The sequence below is a fragment of the Somniosus microcephalus genome, chromosome 19, assembly GCF_052327205.1.
Source record: "Somniosus microcephalus isolate GS21.2 chromosome 19, FLI_Smic_1.0, whole genome shotgun sequence".
NCBI classification, from domain to species: Eukaryota; Metazoa; Chordata; class Chondrichthyes; order Squaliformes; family Somniosidae; genus Somniosus; species Somniosus microcephalus.
Genome location: NC_141005.1, coordinates 3,708,936 through 3,726,197, shown reverse-complemented (window position 1 = coordinate 3,726,197; position 17,262 = coordinate 3,708,936). Strand labels below are relative to the sequence as shown.

At 47.4% G+C, this 17,262-nt stretch overlaps 1 protein-coding gene across 1 annotated transcript in view; it reads left to right on the top strand.

Annotated features, from left to right (window-relative positions):
* The window catches only part of dnah10 (dynein axonemal heavy chain 10), a 304,418-nt gene that overhangs the window by 249,627 nt on the left and 37,529 nt on the right, over positions 1–17,262 (top strand). Inside the window, exons 65-69 of the mRNA XM_086011825.1 lie at positions 874–1,147; positions 3,433–3,537; positions 10,180–10,334; positions 12,771–12,925; positions 13,967–14,150. Of these exons, the coding sequence (XP_085867951.1) occupies positions 874–1,147; positions 3,433–3,537; positions 10,180–10,334; positions 12,771–12,925; positions 13,967–14,150 (873 nt within the window). The remainder of the gene's footprint in view (positions 1–873; positions 1,148–3,432; positions 3,538–10,179; positions 10,335–12,770; positions 12,926–13,966; positions 14,151–17,262) is intronic.

Below are 17,262 nucleotides of genomic sequence, written 5' to 3'. Positions count from 1 at the left end.
CACCCAAATCTCACTGAACACCAACATTTGAAAGTTTCTCACCATTTAAAAAATAATTCTGTTTTTCTATTCTTCCTACCAAAGTGAATAACCTCACATTTCCCCACATTATACTCCATCTGCCACCTTACTGCCCCCTCACTCAGTCTATCTATATCCCTTTGCAGACTCTGTGTTCTCCTCACAGCTTACTGTCCCACCTAGCTTTGTATCATCAGCAAACTTGGATACATTGCACTCGGTCCCTTCATCTAGGTCATTAATATAGATTGTAAATAGCTGAGGCCCCAACACTGATCCTTGCGGCACCCCACTAGTTGCAGCCTGCCAACCTGAAAAAGATCTGTTTATCCCTACTCTGTTTTCTGTCCGAGTGATTGTTGAGCACAACTGTGATGCATCCACATTCAAATAGCCTGCTAACACAAAGAGTAATCCCTTTGAAAAAGTATTGGGAGGGGGACCAGTATTGCTGGAGCATGCAGTAAGTTGTAGAGAAATCTGTGACTTGTTGATTGTGCCTCAGTACAGTTTCTCCAATTATTTCTGTGCTCTCAAATTCATGTAAGAAGTCACACAACACCAGGTTATAGTCCAACAGTTTTATTTGAAATCACAAGCTTTCGGAGCGCTGCTCCTTCGTCAAATTCATGACATTGGTGCCCTTGTTACTGTTGTCTCCAGTTGTACCCTGTTGTATGTTCTGTGTTTATAAACACACAAATCTTTAGATAAAGAGCAAACCGCATATACCATGTATTACAGTCATCTTGGACAAATTGCATTGTAGAGACAGTAACAGATCGTGTAATATCAGTCTAATCGGAGTCCTCCATAAGTATAAACGCAGTGTGAACTCTTTCCACTTGGCAGGTATCTGAAAAACTAAAGCTGGCTGAAAAGACCGCAGTAGATATTGACAAATTACGCGATGGATATCGACCAGCTGCCAAAAGAGGCGCAGTTTTGTTTTTTGTCTTGTCGGAGATGGCACTCGTTAACAGCATGTACCAATATTCCTTGGCATCTTTCCTGGAGGTCTTCGACTTATCTCTCCGCAAATCTTTGCCTGACTCTATACTTCAAAAGCGTCTGAAGAACATCATGAACGCATTGACCCTTAACATGTACAACTATGGCTGCACAGGTTAGTGTTGCTATAGCACAATATTTGTACTGCTTTCCTTGAAAATGCAGTGTTTAAATATGAACATCTCCGAACTGTATCAAACATGACCAATTAAGCGTTAAATTACATTGGGCATCTGTTGTGTAAGTGCATTTAAGCAGGTTTTTAAGATCTTTCAATACTCTCTTGGCCAGCTTCCCACCCTCCTTAAACTTATCCTCTCCCGCACCAATTTCCACTGGCCTGCACCCTTGTCATTGCTGACCTATATTGGCTCCCAGGCCCCAAAACTCAAAATTCTCATTCTTGTGTTTAAATCCTCTATGGTTTCACCCCTCACTAACTCTGCAATCTCCTCTAGCCCTACAAACCCCAACCCCAGATCTCTACATTCCTCTGACTCTGGCCTCTTGTTGGATATGGGGATCGGGCAGGGAAGTGGAGTTGAGGTAGATCAGCCTTGATCTTATTGAATGGCGGAGCAGGCTCGCGGGGCCGTGTGGCAGACTCCTGAGCCTTCAGCGGCCTAGGCCCAGGCTCTGCAGTTTCCTGCCTAAACCTCCCCTCCTTTAAGACTCACCTCTGTGACCAAGCTTTTGCGCATTCCGCCTATTACTCGTTTGGCTCGGTCTCATTTGCTCTTGTGCCTCTCTGACGTACGTTGGGATGTTTTTGTTTGTTAAAAGCACCTCTGTTGCTATGTGAATGCAAGTTGTTGTTGTGGGCCAGGGGGTGACTTGCTCAGAATCTGAGCCTTACCCATAACTCGCATATTGGCCACACCATGAAATGTAATTCTTTTTTTTAAGCTTATAAGGTGCGCACTATATTTGAGTAACTATGGTAATCTTTTACCTGTTATATCAATGGAGGCTTGCTTTAATGAAATGAAGGAATCCAAAAATGGCAGATTTCTGAAGCGGGGTGTTTAAACAGCACTTGATTCTGGTGTTGCTTTGGTGGAGTCAGGATGGTATGTGTTAAGTCTGTGTTTTCAAATGCAGTTATACTGAATAACAGGACACAGACTACAGAAGTAAGTAAACAGGTCTTTAGTGATTGAGGGTCAGGGCTGAACTGAGATACACTTTGCTCCGCGGGGTTTATATACCGGTGTGGTCACCACCGGTACTACAATGTACAGGAGCCATCAAAAAGTAGTCCATCACCTTAAGGTATCCTCTTAAGGTAGTACAGGTTACATACATTACAGTATGCATGTTGAATGTTTATTACATATATACATACATATCTACAAAAGAAAAGAAAGAAAGATATTTCTATAGCGCCTTTCACGACCTCGGGGCGCCCTTTCCTTTAAACTATGTATTGCCATGTTAGTCCTTAAATTAGTTGGTCATAGATAGAAGAGGAGTCCATTCAGCCCCTCGAGCCTGTTCTGCCACTCAGTTAGATCAGGGTTGATCCGTACCTCGCCCCTGTTTACCCGCCTTTGTTCCATAGCCCTTGATACCTTTACCCAACAAAAAGCTTTGTGTAAAACAAGTGTTTCCTGGTTCGCTCGTATGTGGCCTGGCTCTAATTTTAAGATGATGCCCTCGTTCTGGATTCCCCCACTAGAGGGACTAGTTTAAACCTCTGTATCTACCTTATCCAATCTCTTAATCATCTTAAACACCTCGATTAGATCACCCCTCAACCTTCGAAACTCAAGGGAATACAAACCAAGGTTATGCAACCTGTCATAATTTAGTCGGATAAGATATAATGGGGGAGAAACCATCTCTCAGGTGAATATATTTGTTTGTTGGTTAATGTATATTTTTACTGTCACATAAAAAGAACTGGGAAATACAGTATTGTAAAAAGTACATTTTTTTGTGGAAAATTGTCGTTTGCATTTTGGGTTTGGATTCAGCCAAGACTGCTGGCGTGAAAGTCTCCTCTATTTTCTGACTTTAAACATGCTGAGGGGACTGTTTTTGGGTAATCTAAATCCAGTTTTTATCAAGCATGAATGTAACCCAGGAAACTGCTCATAATTCAGTAGTAATTAGCGTCAAATTCGCAAGCTCACTCGGCAAGGCCACAGAAATGTGTGAAAAACGCCAGTGTCGGCTTGTGCAGTCGGAGAGGATGGGGTTAAGGCACATTTTGGACCAGAGTACAAGGAGCGTCACTCTATATCTGATCCTGGCTTTACTTGACCTGGGAGTATTTGACGTTGGCACTCAGTAGAAAAGTGATTCCCTTCTGCAGCACCGACATCCTTCACCTTGCTGATAACAAGAATGCACCTTTTAAAAAGTTTTTAACAAAGAACATCTCCCTTGCCCTTCCAGGTTTGTTTGAGCGGCATAAGTTGCTTTTCTCATTCAACATGACGATAAAGATCGAGCAGGCGGAACAAAGGATTCCTCAGGAAGAACTAGAATTTTTTTTGAAAGGTAAGTTTCCAGACAGGAATTATGTACATACCTGGGAGTCTGTTATAGGGCATCCCATTTTAAATGACTTTTTAAATGTAAATCCATAATACAAAAAGTGGAAGTGGAGTTTATCTGTTGAAATCTACAAATTAAATCTATATTCTACTAAAGTAACACTGAGAGACAGTGAGCTTTCTCACTGGAAATCAAACATTTTACCACTTGTACAGATCTTTGTGAGTTTATTGGTTCCTATGCAATATTTTCTATCCCTAACTATACCAAAACGGAACAGAATTATCTCTGACAGCTACAATAGGAACACAGGACTCTGCAGTCCTTCTGCCCGTCCCAAAAACTGATACCTCTCAATCGCCCACTCCCTCACAGAGCTATCCAATTCTCCCCTGGAATTCCCAGATTGCTTAAAGTCGGCCGTCTTTTTCTCCGTCTGTTGCCAGATGCACAGTGCTGAGCCTGGTCACTGCCTGCTGCCAGGAAGATGCACTTCCGTTTCTGGGGTGGGTGCCCTGAATTGCTAAGCAGGGCAGCCCTCCTCGCACCCACTTCATGCAGCAGCACCTCTGTTTTGAGAGTCAAAGATTCTCCCTCAGTACCGCCCCTCCGACAGTGTGGCGCTCCCTCAGTACTGCCCCTCCGACAGTGCGGCGCTCCCTCAGTACTGCCCCTCCGACAGTGCGGCGCTCCCTCAGTACTGCCCCTCCGACAGTGCAGCGCTCCCTCAGTACTGCCCCTCCGACAGTGCAGCGCTCCCTCAGTACTGACCCTCCGACAGTGTGGCGCTCCCTCAGTACTGCCCCTCCGACAGTGCAGCGCTCCCTCAGTACTGCCCCTCTGACAGTGCGGCGCTCCCTCAGTACTGCCCCTCCGACAGTGTGGCGCTCCCTCAGTACTGCCCCTCCGACAGTGCAGCGCTCCCTCAGTACTGCCCCTCCGACAGTGCGGCGCTCCCTCAGTACTGCCCCTCCGACAGTGGAAAAAAAGAAAGACTTGCATTTATATAGCGCCCTTCACGACCACCGGACAGCTCAAAGTGCTTTACAGCCAATGAAGTACTTTTGAAGTGTAGTCACTGTTGTAATGTAGGAAACATGGCAGCCAATTTACGCACAGCAAGACTCCACAAACAGCAATGTGATAATGACCGGATAACCTGTTTTTGTCATGCTGAGGAATAAATACTGGCCTCAGGACACCGGGGAGAACTCCCCTGCTGTTCTTCGAAATAGTGTCACTTGAGAGAGCAAACGGGGCCTCGGTTTAACGTCTCATCCGAAAGACAGCACCTCCGATAATGCAGCACTCCCTCAGTACGGCCTCTCCAACAGTGCAGCGCTCCCTCAGTACTGCCTCTCCAACAGTGCAGTACTCCCTCAGTACTGCCCCCCCGACAGTGCAGCGCTCCCTCAGTACTGCCTCTCCAACAGTGCGGCGCTCCCTCAGTACTGCCCCCCCGACAATGCAGCACTCCTTCAGTACTGCCCCTCTGATGGAGGGGCAGTACAGTGCGGCACTCCCTCAGTACTGCCCCTCCAACAGTGCGGCACTCCCTCAGTACTGCCCCCCCGACAGTGCGGCACTCCCTCAGTAGTGCCTCTCCAACAGTGCGGCGCTCCCTCAGTACTGCCCCCCCGACAGTGCGGCACTCCTTCAGTACTGCCCCTCTGATAGTGCGGCACTCCCTCAGTACTGCCCCCCCAACAGTGCGGCACTCCCTCAGTACTGCCCCCCCAACAGTGCGGCACTCCCTCAGTACTGCCCCCCCAACAGTGCGGCACTCCCTCAGTACGGCCTCTCCAACAGTGCAGCGCTCCCTCAGTACTGCCTCTCCAACAGTGCAGCGCTCCCTCAGTACTGCCCCCCAGACAGTGCAGCACTCCTTCAGTACTGCCCCTCCGACAGTGCGGCGCTCCCTCAGTACTGCCCCTCCGATAGTGCGGCACTCCCTCAGTACTGCCCCTCCGACAGTGCGGCGCTCCCTCAGTACTGCCCCTCCGATAGTGCGGCACTCCCTCAGTACTGCCCCTCCGACAGTGCAGTGCTCCCTCAGTACTGCCCCCCCCGACAGTGCTGCACTCCCTCAGTACTGCACTGGAGTGTTAGCCTGGATTCTGTGCTCAAATCTCTGAAATGGGGCTCCGCTGAGCAATGGCTGAAGCCAGACTCCCTGTATGTTTGATACACTGCGGTGCTGGGATAATTTTGTAGGTTTCACATTTTAAGATCTGGCATCTATTGATGATGTTTAGATATGCTTGAAATGTGTACAAAAACAACGTAATTAAACTTTAAAAAAAATTGCGTCAATAACTGCTGTTAATGAATGCCCTTAATTCCCACAAAACGTTGACGTAAGTCTATTAATTGAATGGTTCCATAAAACAGCAAGCCTGCAGTTAACTCAATTCAGCTGCTGTATAAATGCCGCAAAAGACTTTTGAAAACCATAAATTATTTATGCCATCTCCTTCCAGTAATTATTGAGCATAAGTGAGGGTCCCCTCCCCCTCAGGCAGATAGTCAAGGTTCGGTATTGATTATCTGAAGTATTTCAGTGCATTATTTAGCTTTCTCTGGTACCCTGTACTTGCATTTTATGCTGTTGTCAATCTAGCCACGCTCCTTCAGATATTGTACATCTGCAGAACATTTCCTCACTAAGCCCTGATTCCCGCTGGTCTCCCAACTCCGATCCCCCTGGTGTTCTGACAAAGACCTCGAGCCCGCCCTGCTAACAGTTCTGCAGATCACAGAATCACAGAATCACAGAAACCCCACAGTGCAGATAGAGGCCATTTCGGCCCATCGAGCCTGCACCGAAACATATCCCACCCGATCCCCGTAACCCCTACACCAACACATATCCCACCCTATCCCTGTAACCCCACATATCTTATCCCCCTAACACTAAGGGTCAATTTATCATAGCCAATCAACCTAACCCGCACATCTTTGGACTGTGGGAGGAAACCGGAGCACCCGGAGAAAACCCACGCAAACACGGGGAGAATGTGCAAACTCCACACAGACAGTCGCCCGAGGCCGGATTCGAACCTGGGTCTCTGGCGCTGTGAGGCAACAGTGCTAACCACTAGGCCACCGTGCTGCGGGATAGTCGGGTCTGTGGATTTTGGGAGTCCGGCTAACTAACGTTATGCTGTACAATGGAGAGTCATTGACCTCTTTCTACAACTAATCCTTCGAATTACTGCCATTGATTCACAGCTTCCTCTTCTGGTGGATTTAGTTTTTATTTATTATGAAGCACCAATTTCATGAGGGAAGTACTCAAACTGAGCGCTGGATCAATGAAAGGTTATTCAGCTGAATGTCGCCCAGTAATGATGATGAGATTATAATAAGCAAAAGAAAAATACTGTGGATGCTGGGAATCTGAAATAAAAACTGAAAATGCTGGAAACACTCAGCAGGTCAGGCAGCATCTGTGGAGAGAGAAACCGAGTTAACGTTTCAGGTCAATGACCTGTCATCAGAACAAGCAAAGCTGAATTATTTTCAGTAGAAGAGCGTGTTAATTCATTTTACTTTAGTTAAGCCACTTACGTATAAAGAATTATTGCACAGCAGTTTAGTTTTACATTGAAATGATTTACTAAAGGTGCCAGTTCTTCACTTTTAATTAGGACCCATTCCAGCTGCAGAATAGAAATATATAAACCTAAAATGGGCCATAATAAAACTCAGCAGGAAGGACAGCATGCAGAAGGAATAAAGGGAGGAGAGGAGGAACATCAAAGCAGGGAAAACCCTGAGATAAAGGAATGATGTGTTAGCTTGGACAACTGAACAAGGGTAGCATTAAATGCGAACAAAAAAGATGAAGCGTGTGTATTGCAATGCTCCAAGTGTGGAAAATAACCGGGAGAATTAGAAAGAATGATGTCACAAGAAGATATGAGAAAAGAAAAGAAAGACTTGCATTTCTATAGCGCCTTTCACAACCACCGGACATCCTAAAGCGCTTTACAGCCAATGAAGTACTTTTGAAGTGCAGTCACTGTTGTAATGTAGGAAACGTGGCAGCCAATTTGTGCACAGCAAGTTCCCACAAACAGTAGTGTGATAATGGCCAGATAATCTGTTTTAGTGATGCTGATTGAAGGATGAATATTGGCCAGGACACCGGGGATAACTCCCCTGTTCTTCTTCGAATAGTGCCGTGGGATCTTTTACGTCCACTTGAGAGAGCAGACAGGGCCTCGGTTTAACGTCTCATCCGAAAGACGGCACCTGTGACAGTGCAGCACTCCCTCAGCACTGCACTGGGTGTGTCAGCCTAGATTGTTGTGCTCAAGTCTCTGGATTTAATAGCACTAACAGAAATTTGACTGCAAACTGGGTAGGAGTGAAAATAAACCTGTTGGGTTATAATATGTTTCGGAGTGCCAGAACAGGTACAGGAGGAGGGGACTGATGTACATGGACAGAATCAATATGGTTAGAGATCAAAGATTAAAAAGGGATTGTTACATTAGTGGGGTTGTACTACAGATTCCTTAATTGTGGGAGGGAAATGGAAGGGGAAACCTGTAGATAGATCAGGGAGATGAGTGAGAATAACAGAAGGATTGTTCTAGAAGATTTTAATTGCCCATTCATTGGGACAGGACAGGGAGGGAGCGCGGAAAAGGGAATGGAATCCAGAATGTGTTCAGGGCTCTTTCCTCGATTATTTTAGTTGGCCTACGAGAGGAGAGGTGTTACTGGATCTAGTTATGAGTAACAAAATGGATCATGTTGAGTTAAATGTGGGTGAGCACCATGGGGGTAGTGACCACAATATGTTGGGATTTAAGGAAGGGAAAGGGAAATAGTCAGTCCAAAACCAAGGGCACCAGTTGGATTGGCATAGATTGCAGGGTGAGGAGGAGTGAGCTAGCTGAGTTGAGGTGGAGAGAGAAATTGGCCCAAGGCTATAGATCAATAGTGGAATATTTTTTTTAAAGGAGATTGCAAAGTTGCAGAAAATATATTTAAAAAGAGATTACTTCAAGTTTCAGAATGCAGTAGATTATGGGACCGATGGGTAACAAAAGAATAGATAATATGAGAAAATAAGGGAAGGGGTGAAGACAGGGATAAGGAAAGCAAAGAACGAATATGAGGAGAGACTCAAAAAGTATTAAAAAGAACAGTAAAGTATTCTACAAACATGTCAATAAAAAGAGAATTGTTAAATGTGAGGTGGAACCTGAGAGGAAAGGATAAGTGGAAATACTTCACAAGTACTTTGTGTTTACACAACTGAAGGATATTGGGGAGGAGCTAAATCCTGGATTGGTTAAAAGCAAGTTGAAACATATAAATAAAAGGAAAATAATATGGCAGTTAGATAAGCTAAAGGAGGTCAAAATACTGGGACCTGACAGGATACATCCAATTATCCTGAGAGAAATGGGGGAAGAAATAGCAGAGGCCCTAGAGACAGGGGTTGATTTTAACTCGGGGATGGGGGGTTTCACTGTAAAGTAGGCCCTTGCCTGCCTGGACCGGGTGGTCCTTCCGTGCCTGTTTTGAGGTAAGTTGCAATGGCTGGGGCGAGGAAGAACATGTTGAGAGCACAGCATGCAGCCACACCCCCCCCCGCTTGCCCACTGCCATTTCAATGACTCGCATGCCCCCATCCTACTGGGCGGGCTGGGTTAAAATCTGCCCCATTTCAGGATTCCATTGAGAGTGGGTGTGAGCCAGAGGACTGGAGATTGGCCAGTTTCAAAAAGGGGGACAGAGCAAACCCGGCTAATCACAGGACATTTACTAACATCTGTGGTAGGGAAATAATTTTAGAATCTTAAAGATGAAATTGCAAAATACTAAATCAAGAGCAAATAATTAGAAGCAGCCAACACGGATTTCAGAAAGGAAGTTTGTGTTGGACATACTTGATGGAGTTCTTTGAGGGGTGACGGATATCAGGAATGGGGGAAATGCAGTGGATGTGATGTACATGGACGTTCAGGAAACCTTTGACAAGGAGCCACACAGGAGACTATTGGGGAAGATTAATGGGTGTGGAGCTCGGAGGACAGTAGCGAATTGGATTACAAAAAATGATTAGAAGTAGGGAAAGAAGAGAGTCAGAGTTCAGGGCAGTTTCTCAGAGTGGTTGGAAGTGGGTAGAGGGATTTGGATGAACAGATTAACTGGTCATTTATCACGGCACGGTGTGCAAACTGGCTGCTGCGTTTGCCTACAAAATAACAGTAACTACACTTCAAAAGCAATTCATAAAGGATGTGAAAGGCATTCTAGAAATGCAACTAAGGTCTTTCAAAACTCAATCTGTTGATTTATGGTTTAATTTCACATTTTAGTGTTGTAACTTGCTGAAGGCTAATTGACCGTGGATAATCAGTGGGGCGTGCCTAGCTTTTACAAAGTGATGTACATTTCTTCAAAATATTGGCAGCCGACCCTTTCTGCATTTCATCTACCGTTCTGATTCCACTGGCGAGCCTGCAATGGTTTAATGGAGTATTTGGCACCAGACTGTTTGATGAAATTGTCCCCGTTGCCCCTCGTACATTAGGCAGAAGCAGTAATATTTCATTGCTGCTGTCATGTAATGGAGTGCTGCATGACATCAGCCTACACTGAGCTCCACTGCACCTTTCACAGGAAACATTTCTCTGGAGAAAAGCAAGCGGGTGAAGCCGTGCCATTGGCTCCCGGATCAAGGCTGGGAGGACATTATCCGTCTAGCAGAGGCTTTCCCAGGGCTGTTTGCAACACTTCCAGATGTTTTGCAGACGCATCAGGCAGATTGGCAGGATGTAAGTATAAACTTGCAGCGATAAATGCCCAGTGACTGAGAGAACCTAACAAATGGTGAAATCAGAAGGTTGTCAAGGGTCATGGCTCAAAGGCAGGCAACTGGATCAGCCCTGATCTAATTGAATAGTGGAACAGGCTCGAGGGGCTGACTGGGCTCCTTCTGTTCCTCTGTAATAAGAAACACTACAGAATGGGAATCAAAGTACCAGCAATAGCTGCATGCTTTAATTGATCGCCACCTCTTCACGTGTCACACAGTTAAACCATTAACAGATGGTTTGGGATGAGCTTTGGTTCCAATTTTCTCCCAACTGACTCATGGGGAATGGCTTTGTGGGTACTGGCATTATCCAGTCATTCACCCAATTGGCCATTCTTCAGGTGTGGGCCTAGGTATGGCAGGCTATTGGACATAGGGTGCATCAGAGCTCCGCTTGATTCTGCCTTTCCAATGTGCGTTTCCAGCACAGCCCACTGGATAGCGACCAGAAGCCGAAACTCTGGCTGATTTATTCTGCTTCTAGCGGACAGGCATGGAGGTCATTGGCAGCCCCCTAATTACCAGCCTGCTTCAGATTGGCTGACCCCATTGTCTTTGTGAAATGGATAGGTTTCTAGCGGCATGTTATCGCTGTGTTATTGTGTTGGTGCTCCAACAAGCTGTATCACTGGGTATTTCACACATGATTTGGACGAGGCCCTTTCCTACTCAAATCGAATGAAAGTTAGAGAAGTCACCTTAGAATCATAGAATGCTACAGCACAGAAGGAGCCATTCGGCCCATTGTGCCTGTGCCGACTCTCTGAACGAGCTCTCCAATTAGTCCCATTCCCGTGCTCTTTCCCCATAGCCCTGCAAATTTCTCCTTTTGAAGTATTTATTCAATTCCCATTTGAAAGTCACTGTTGAATCTGCTTCCACTGCCCTTTAGGCAGCGCGTTCCAGATCTTCTTCCACCTTCTTAAAGAAAACATTTTTTGCCCGTTAACCGGAAGTTTGTTGTTTATATGCTAATTTATTTTTACACTGATAATCAATTGTACATATGCTGTGAAATATTAATTATTAATCACCAGCTGCTCTCAATTGCAGATTTTACACAGCATTCCAACTATCCAATCATAATGTAGAAACGCAAAGCTTCGCTGCTGGATTAGACCCTGGGGGTCAATATCGGCACATGGCCCCTTTAAGAACCTGTGTGGTACTACTTTTGAAATTCAATCTGTGATCTTTATATTTAGGTTTCAACAGGGAACAAGAGCCACTCAGTATCTTATCTGCTTGTGGTCGTGGTGGAGCACCAGTGCATGGTGCTGTGCAGCGCTGGGACACGACTTTATTTCCCTCCCAGTCTCACCCTTGAGACTGAGAAAGTGCTGAGTCCTGCTTACTGGATGATACTGCAATGTCTTTAGGATGGATAAAGTGTGATATGTTTCCTCTCGATAAAGAGTCCTAAGCAGCATATTTCAAGGAATCTGTTAAAAGCGAAGAGCGCAGTAACGAATGAACCTGGAATTGTGCACATTCCTTTGAATATTTAAAATTCCAGATGCCAGTGAATTTGAGTTAAGTCCATGGGTTGAGTTGATGAGATGTGAGTTGTAGTTTGAGGATGTGGCCAGCTGGGGGCAGCAATAGGACACTGAGATGGCTGCAGACTCCTCGGGAAGGTTATAGAAATACTGAGAACATGCTACAGGGATGGATGTGAAGGTTATAGAAATACTGAGAACATGCTACAGGGATGGATGTGAAGGTTATAGAAATACTGAGAACATGCTACAGGGATGGATGTGAAGGTTATAGAAATACTGAGAACATGCTACAGGGATGGATGTGAAGGTATTTAAGGGGTAAATGTAAGAGCACATTTATAATACTGTAACTGGAAAATTGGTCATTGTATTATTTATACACATTTTTTGCCCTCTTAGCTTATTGTACTTTTTCCAATTCAACAACAATTTCCATGTATGTATTATTTCAGGTCGGAGAATGTTTCTGAGCACTCTTCAAGAGGGGGGGAGGGAATGGAAGGAATTTAGAAGGGAGGGGCCCAAGGGTTTGAGCCCATGGAAGTGGCTGTTGTGCCAGGAGAGGGTGGGTGACCAGCCCACCTGAGATGTGGTGAAGATGAGTGTAGGTGAAGTGAGCACTGATCTCCCCAGTGGCTGAATGCAATTACTCAGTGCGAGTTGAATCAGGAGCACCATCATTCACCATTGGGGAACTGTGGACTGCATCGCTTTACTTCACTAATCAATTCAACAATGCTAACAATGTAATAAATGTATTAATACATTTCTGTTAATGCTAAAGTGGTTTATTTCACTATCGAATCCGAGTAAACTGTTTGAATTCTAACCCTCGACACCTGCACACACATACCATGACTGATGGGGTGTGTGTTTTGTGCTGTTTCTCCCAGTGGTATGATCTTGATGCACCAGAACAAGTCGACTTCCCTCTCCAATATAAGGACAGTTTGAACAGTTTCCAGAAGCTGCTTCTGCTGCGCTGTTTCCGGGTGGATCGTGTTTACCGCGCGGTCATGGACTACATCACCGTCACGATGGGAGAGAAGTAAGTGATTGCATTACCGCATCACCCGCATAAGGAATCATCCGCTGCAGCTGCAGAAAAAGCCAATATCACCAGCCTGGCCATAAAAAGATCAGGTTTCTGCAGGAGGGCAGGTTCCAGCCTCATCCGCTAGATATTTACTCTATTAACACTTTGACTATTGGAAGTCTTTGCAGCTTTACAAATACACGTTTTCTAACACACAATCTAAAGTGTACCTTTTCTCAAATTCTTGTGTAGGAGAAAGTACAATTACAGAAATGTGAGGAGCCATTTCTTAATTCACAGTATTTTTGTTTTAAAGTGATTGGTTATGGCTTCTATATTACTGCACAAATGCTACTGCAGTCTGTCAGGTTCAGATATTTATGCAGAATAATGAAGCGTCAAGCTTGAAGCTGGGATCTTCTTGGGTCTGTGTGACTTTATTAGGAGAACAGGGCTGGGTTAAGCCTTTTACAATCAGTCATCAATGACCCCTTTTTGGAACTGCCGATTACTTTTCCAGTTAAGAATACATTTGTAAGCTGGCAAGGCAGAATTGTTTTTTTTGAAATGGATGTGTGTTGAAGGCTGTTATTGTGCTGCAGTGCAGTGTCGGTTCAGGAATATCAGGTGGCAGCCTGTAATCCGAGTCCCTGAGCTTCGAACACAATTAGAAGCCACTCTCATTAATAGATAGAGGAAATCTGCAGCTGTGTCCCTTGAGCACTCGAGTAGATTGGAAAGGCTTTCTCTGGAAAAGGCCCTCCTGCATTTATTTCATGAAGTAGCTGTAATCCAAGTTTGGTTTTATGGATCTTTCTTGTGCTGGTAATAATTTGTCCAATAAAGAGGCAATCACAGTGTAATGAAAAGTTAATTCAATAGTCTGTTGTCTTGTTAGGTGTACAGTCCTCTTATAACAGCCCCTCGCACAAATGCCAATAGATTTAGAAAAACAATATTCAATGTCATTAACTGAAAAATGTTTGAATTCTTCATTATCCAGTTTGGTAACAGATGCACGAGTGCTGATTTGAACCATTTCCGTTTCCCCAGGTTTGTTCAACCGCCCGTCATTAGTTTTGAGGCCATCTTTGAACAAAGCACAGCAAATTCCCCCATTGTCTTCATCCTGAGTCCAGGCTCTGATCCAGCCTCGGACCTCTCCAAGCTGGCTGAGCGGTCAGGCTTTGGAACAAGTAGACTGAAGTTCCTTGCTATGGGACAAGGGCAAGAAAAGGTACAGAAACCGCGCCTATTTCAAAGTATAATGGAGAAAACTCACAACTTTAACTGGGCAGCTGATTGTTCCCACTGTGTAACATTCATGTTTCAAACCATTGAGACTGTCTAATTACTCTGAGGTGCATCATCAAAATTTTCCCTCAGCTCTAAGAATGCTGCAGCCATTGTATGTCCATACAGCCCTCTCTGTTCCACTTCTTGGAGTACCAGCACTGTAGCTTCGCCTACACATCACAGCCCATGCTTACGGCGCCATATGTCCACACACATGCCTCACAGCTCTGTCTGAACCATTCTCACCTGGCACGCACACATGAGCACATTCCGGCAGCTGATACTGGGGAGAGAACAGGAAATAGGCACCTTGGTCCATTGATCAGCAAAGGCCAGTGTGCCCCTACAGCCACCTGGCCTGGGATCAGTAACAGCCAGTGCTCCGGCCTGGGATCAGTAACAGCCAGTGCTCCGGCCTGGGATCAGTAACAGCCAGTGCTCCGGCCTGGGATCAGTAACAGCCAGTGCTCCGGCCTGGGATCAGTAACAGCCAGTGCTCCGGCCTGGGATCAGTAACAGCCAGTGCTCCGGTCTGGGATCAGTAACAGCCAGTGCTCCGGCCTGGGATCAGTAACAGCCAGTGCTCCGGCCTGGGATCAGTAACAGCCAGTGCTCCGGCCTGGGATCAGTAACAGCCAGTGCTCCGGTCTGGGATCAGTAACAGCCAGTGCTCCGGCCTGGGATCAGTAACAGCCAGTGCTCCGGCCTGGGATCAGTAACAGCCAGTGCTCCGGCCTGGGATCAGTAACAGCCAGTGCTCCGGTCTGGGATCAGTAACAGCCAGTGCTCCGGCCTGGGATCAGTAACAGCCAGTGCTCCGGCCTGGGATCAGTAACAGCCAGTGCTCTGGCCTGGGATCAGTAACAGCCAGTGCTCCGGTCTGGGATCAGTAACAGCCAGTGCTCCGGCCTGGGATCAGTAACAGCCAGTGCTCCGGCCTGGGATCAGTAACAGCCAGTGCTCCGGTCTGGGATCAGTAACAGCCAGTGCTCCGGTCTGGGATCAGTAACAGCCAGTGCTCCGGCCTGGGATCAGTAACAGCCAGTGCTCCGGTCTGGGATCAGTAACAGCCAGTGCTCCGGCCTGGGATCAGTAACAGCCAGTGCTCCGGCCTGGGATCAGTAACAGCCAGTGCTCTGGCCTGGGATCAGTAACAGCCAGTGCTCCGGTCTGGGATCAGTAACAGCCAGTGCTCCGGCCTGGGATCAGTAACAGCCAGTGCTCCGGCCTGGGATCAGTAACAGCCAGTGCTCCGGTCTGGGATCAGTAACAGCCAGTGCTCCGGTCTGGGATCAGTAACAGCCAGTGCTCCGGTCTGGGATCAGTAACAGCCAGTGCTCCGGCCTGGGATCAGTAACAGCCAGTGCTCCGGCCTGGGATCAGTAACAGCCAGTGCTCCGGTCTGGGATCAGTAACAGCCAGTGCTCCGGCCTGGGATCAGTAACAGCCAGTGCTCCGGTCTGGGATCAGTAACAGCCAGTGCTCCGGTCTGGGATCAGTAACAGCCAGTGCTCCGGTCTGGGATCAGTAACAGCCAGTGCTCCGGCCTGGGATCAGTAACAGCCAGTGCTCCGGCCTGGGATCAGTAACAGCCAGTGCTCCGGCCTGGGATCAGTAACAGCCAGTGCTCCGGTCTGGGATCAGTAACAGCCAGTGCTCCGGCCTGGGATCAGTAACAGCCAGTGCTCCGGCCTGGGATCAGTAACAGCCAGTGCTCCGGCCTGGGATCAGTAACAGCCAGTGCTCCGGTCTGGGATCAGTAACAGCCAGTGCTCCGGCCTGGGATCAGTAACAGCCAGTGCTCCGGCCTGGGATCAGTAACAGCCAGTGCTCTGGCCTGGGATCAGTAACAGCCAGTGCTCCGGTCTGGGATCAGTAACAGCCAGTGCTCCGGCCTGGGATCAGTAACAGCCAGTGCTCCGGTCTGGGATCAGTAACAGCCAGTGCTCCGGTCTGGGATCAGTAACAGCCAGTGCTCCGGTCTGGGATCAGTAACAGCCAGTGCTCCGGTCTGGGATCAGTAACAGCCAGTGCTCTGGCCTGGGATCAGTAACAGCCAGTGCTCCGGTCTGGGATCAGTAACAGCCAGTGCTCCGGCCTGGGATCAGTAACAGCCAGTGCTCCGGCCTGGGATCAGTAACAGCCAGTGCTCCGGTCTGGGATCAGTAATAGCCAGTGCTCCGGTCTGGGATCAGTAACAGCCAGTGCTCCGGTCTGGTATCAGTAACAGCCAGTGCTCCGGCCTGGGAGCAGTAACAGCCAGTGCTCCGGCCTGGGATCAGTAACAGCCAGTGCTCCGGTCTGGGATCAGTAACAGCCAGTGCTCCGGTCTGGGATCAGTAACAGCCAGTGCTCCGGCCTGGGATCAGTAACAGCCAGTGCTCCGGTCTGGGATCAGTAACAGCCAGTGCTCCGGTCTGGGATCAGTAACAGCCAGTGCTCCGGTCTGGGATCAGTAACAGCCAGTGCTCCGGCCTGGGATCAGTAACAGCCAGTGCTCCGGCCTGGGATCAGTAATAGCCAGTGCTCCGGTCTGGGATCAGTAACAGCCAGTGCTCCGGTCTGGGATCAGTAACAGCCAGTGCTCCGGTCTGGGATCAGTAATAGCCAGTGCTCCGGTCTGGGATCAGTAATAGCCAGTGCTCCGGTCTGGGATCAGTAACAGCCAGTGCTCCGGTCTGGGATCAGTAACAGCCAGTGCTCCGGTCTGGGATCAGTGAAAGCCAGTGCTCCGGTCTGGGATCAGTAATAGCCAGTGCTCTGGCCTGGGATCAGTAACAGCCAGTGCTCCGGTCTGGGATCAGTAACAGCCAGTGCTCCGGCCTGGGATCAGTAACAGCCAGTGCTCTGGCCTGGGATCAGTAACAGCCAGTGCTCCGGCCTGGGATCAGTAACCGCCAGTGCTCCGGCCTGGGATCAGTAACAGCCAGTGCCCTGGTCTGGGATCAGTAACAGCCAGTGCTCCGGCCTGGGATCTTACTCTGTTTGGGTCAATACCTCACCAAAGCCTAGACATTACTGTGGGCAATATTAGCGGATGAATGTTTAATGTG